The sequence below is a fragment of the Poecilia reticulata genome, linkage group LG12, assembly GCF_000633615.1.
Source record: "Poecilia reticulata strain Guanapo linkage group LG12, Guppy_female_1.0+MT, whole genome shotgun sequence".
Lineage (NCBI taxonomy): Eukaryota > Metazoa > Chordata > Actinopteri > Cyprinodontiformes > Poeciliidae > Poecilia > Poecilia reticulata.
This window is the reverse complement of record NC_024342.1, coordinates 415,623-418,906: the sequence shown is the minus strand read 5'-3', so window position 1 is coordinate 418,906 and position 3,284 is coordinate 415,623. Positions and strand designations below refer to the sequence as shown.

General features: G+C 34.5%; 1 protein-coding gene across 3 annotated transcripts in view; it reads right to left on the bottom strand.

The window, feature by feature from the left end:
* Positions 1-2,585, bottom strand: part of dennd1a (DENN/MADD domain containing 1A) — a 43,786-nt gene extending 41,201 nt beyond the window's left edge. For all 3 annotated transcript variants that reach the window (XM_008423083.1, XM_008423085.1, XM_008423084.1), the window contains exon 1: positions 2,426-2,585. In XM_008423083.1, the coding sequence (XP_008421305.1) occupies positions 2,426-2,442 (17 nt within the window). In that variant the 5' untranslated portion in view covers positions 2,443-2,585. The remainder of the gene's footprint in view (positions 1-2,425) is intronic.
* Positions 2,586-3,284: the final 699 nt, after the last annotated feature.

Sequence of the window (3,284 nt, the reverse complement as noted above, 5' to 3'; positions counted from 1 at the left end):
ATCTTTGAATTTGACTAAACAAGTGTTTAATTAACATTGTATTTTTAACATACAACACCAACACTGGTAATCTAACACTTTTGATTATGTTCTGTAGATTCTGATTCATTCCCTAAAAGATTTATTATGGAAAGTATTTTTTCTTTCAGTTTAATATCGTCTTTAAATGCTGATTTTCTAAGATGCAAATACAAGTAAAATATCTTGCCCAGGAAAAAAATGCATTGTACAATTATTTTGCGGTAGTTTACTGCCAGTTGTCAGTCTTCATTTTGACAAGAGAAGAAGACATCAAATTATCCTACGTATTTTGGAATAACAGTATCTTACTGCTGGAATTCCACCGTAAATTTACAGCCATTTCTAAGAGTGTAGTAATGAAATAAAAGTGTAATTGAGCATTCTGTGATCACACTACTAATATATAAAATATGTAATGCTTATATACTTATAATACATTCTAAATATATTTTAAATGTAATTCAATCACAAAAATAGTACACTTAAGATATAGTAATCAAGCAGATTTATATTACATAAAAAGCTGTATACTTAAAGTATACAAAGTATATCTTTAGTTGTTCCAAAAAAAGCATGTCATAATACACTTAGTACACTTTAAATCGTGATTTTCAATAATTTAATTACTTAAAATACACTAAATACAAAATTTGTTGTTACAAAATAACACAATTCAAGTATACTGATATACTTGGCTTCAAGTGTGTTCAAGTGTGCTAAAATTTAACATGCTTAGTATATTTATTTTTCTCCTGGGTGAGTTTTGCTCTCACTGTTGGACTGCTGCTACATGCTACTGAGACATAATATTTCACAGATTTGGCGGCATTGGAGCTCTATCAGACAGTGTTCTCTCACATTGAACATCTCCTTATAGCTGCAGCATGTACCTTTAAAAAAGAAATAAAAGTTGTTGATGTCCTAAAAAGTTTTAAAACTTTTGATGTCCTAACATGAGACAGAGAATGTGTGAAGAAAAAAAAAGAAATCGCGCTCCTCTTCCTCCTCCCTGTGATCTGCAGAATTGCTCTGCTCGGTCAGAAACAACCAATCAGAGCCACCACAAAGCAATTAGCCATGCTCTCAGGAAGTTTTGATTTAGTAACTTAGGATTGATTGTTTTCATTTAACCTGCATTTGACTTACTTAATACATTTTACATGTCTCCGTGCAGAATAAACTTGTAACAGAATGAGACAGATAATGAAGAAAAATCAGAAAGAAGTAACTAAACAACAAATAAGAGATTGGTAAACAAACAAACAAATTAAATAGAAATTCTACCCAATATAGTAAATAAATGTACACAGTGTAAATCATCTCCTCTAAATTGCTACGCTTAGCACAGCTCTTTCTGACACTTCGCCTTCAGTACGTCAACACAACAATGCTCCTACATTATGCTGTTTACAATCATTCCTAAGAGTGTTACACCCTGATAAACTTAACAGATGTGCAATTCTAGGTGTTTGTTAATTGATGCTGTTGCTAGCCTAAAGGAGCTGTGTTGTAGAGGATCGGGGAAAGGGTGTTCAACTGGGGACTGCAGCTCTAGGGAGGAGCTTTATGGGAGTGAACATTTATGCACCGACTGGGTGTAAGAACAATGAGAAAAAGACGAAAGAAGAAAATAGTTATATATTATTGGACCTTACATTGCCATCACAATACATCACCAATGTTTGCTTTGTCTTCACCATGTCTAAATGTCTCAATGCACTAAGTTGCTGCCATGTGACTGACTCATATTTTTAAAAACAACTGAACAACTCTACCCTATTGCAGGTGAGGATAGGTGGCCTGACTTATTCAAAGGAATGCGAAATAACTTGGTAATATTTCTGTTCACTTTTACATTTTACTTATCAAAACTTGAGTTATTTTCTCTAAATAGTCAATTTTGTAAATAACTCAAAAGAGAGAAAAAAAACTAAAGAACCTGACTAAGCAGACGATAAGAATCGCATATAATTAACACAATTGAAACCCATAGAAAAGCATGTTTGACAAGTCATATTTCAATATTTTATCATTAACTTTTTTTTCAGCACTTCAGGCCTGAAACCTCACACACTGTTTAGTAATAATGTCCCACAGTTACCATAACAACTGCATCTTTCATAATGACGTTCGGCGCCACTTATCTGTTTTTCTGCTTGTTTAGCAAAAGCACCAACTAACTAGCAGCTTCTATGGATGATAGTTAACCTCACAGTCTAAAAGCTTTAACAACGCAATGTTATTCTCTGGTCAGATAAGTGGAGGGAGAGGCACCAGTATTTCAACCAGTGTCGCAACAAGTCAGGGCCTTCCATATTCTTTCGTTCTCAGGGACTGTGAGAACAAAGCTAACAACAGCAGCCTGCTAACAACCTCCAGAAAAACTGCGGCAAAGTATTCTTACTTAATTCTGGAGCTCATCTTTAGTTGTCGTCCCGCCGTTGCTGGCAGAAGATTAGTGGGCGCAGACGCGTCGGTCCGGGGATGTTTTTGAGATCCTAGCCTGCCTGTCAAACACGGCTGCACAACGCCATAGTGTTAGTGCACGCGTATGTCACGCTCTATCTCGCAGCTGACGCTGGGGTTTGTAGTTCTCTTGTAACCATCTCAGATACATTAAAATGCTTTATAAACTACAGGTTCCATACTACATAACGTGAGTGACGTGGTTTCTTCCAGCGGTCAGTTTGATTCATTCAGTCTCCTGTGTTTACCGTTATTTGTCAGCAGTTCCCGCTGGGATAGCATAAAAATTAGACAGTCTTTCAATTTGCAGACACAATAAGGAAAATCTGTAACTTCCTGAAAAATCGCCTTGAGTTTATATACTGCTATTTTATGTGAGATTTTAATGTAAATAAGCCATTTATGTTATTCATTATTAATTTTAGTTATGTTTTACATAACCACGTTACATTTAGTAAACCCATAATAATACTGACAATCTAACTATTCATAGTGAATTTTAAATGTTGTGATGTTAATGTCACTTTATAAAAAATAAACCATCCATTTATTAAAATAATACCAGCAGGTGAGATTCAATTGGCAATACAAGGATCCATATTGGAATCATTTTCATCCAATATTAAACTATAAAAGGGTTCTCATTCTCTAAATTTGACACATTATGACCACATCTGGTGTACTTGCTTTTTCAGATACTGTCTACATCTGCCTCATAACCAGTCAAGCTTTAGAGATAAACACACAGTATGCATTCTCTTACAATCAGTTTTGATAATTATAAAATATGTGTTATT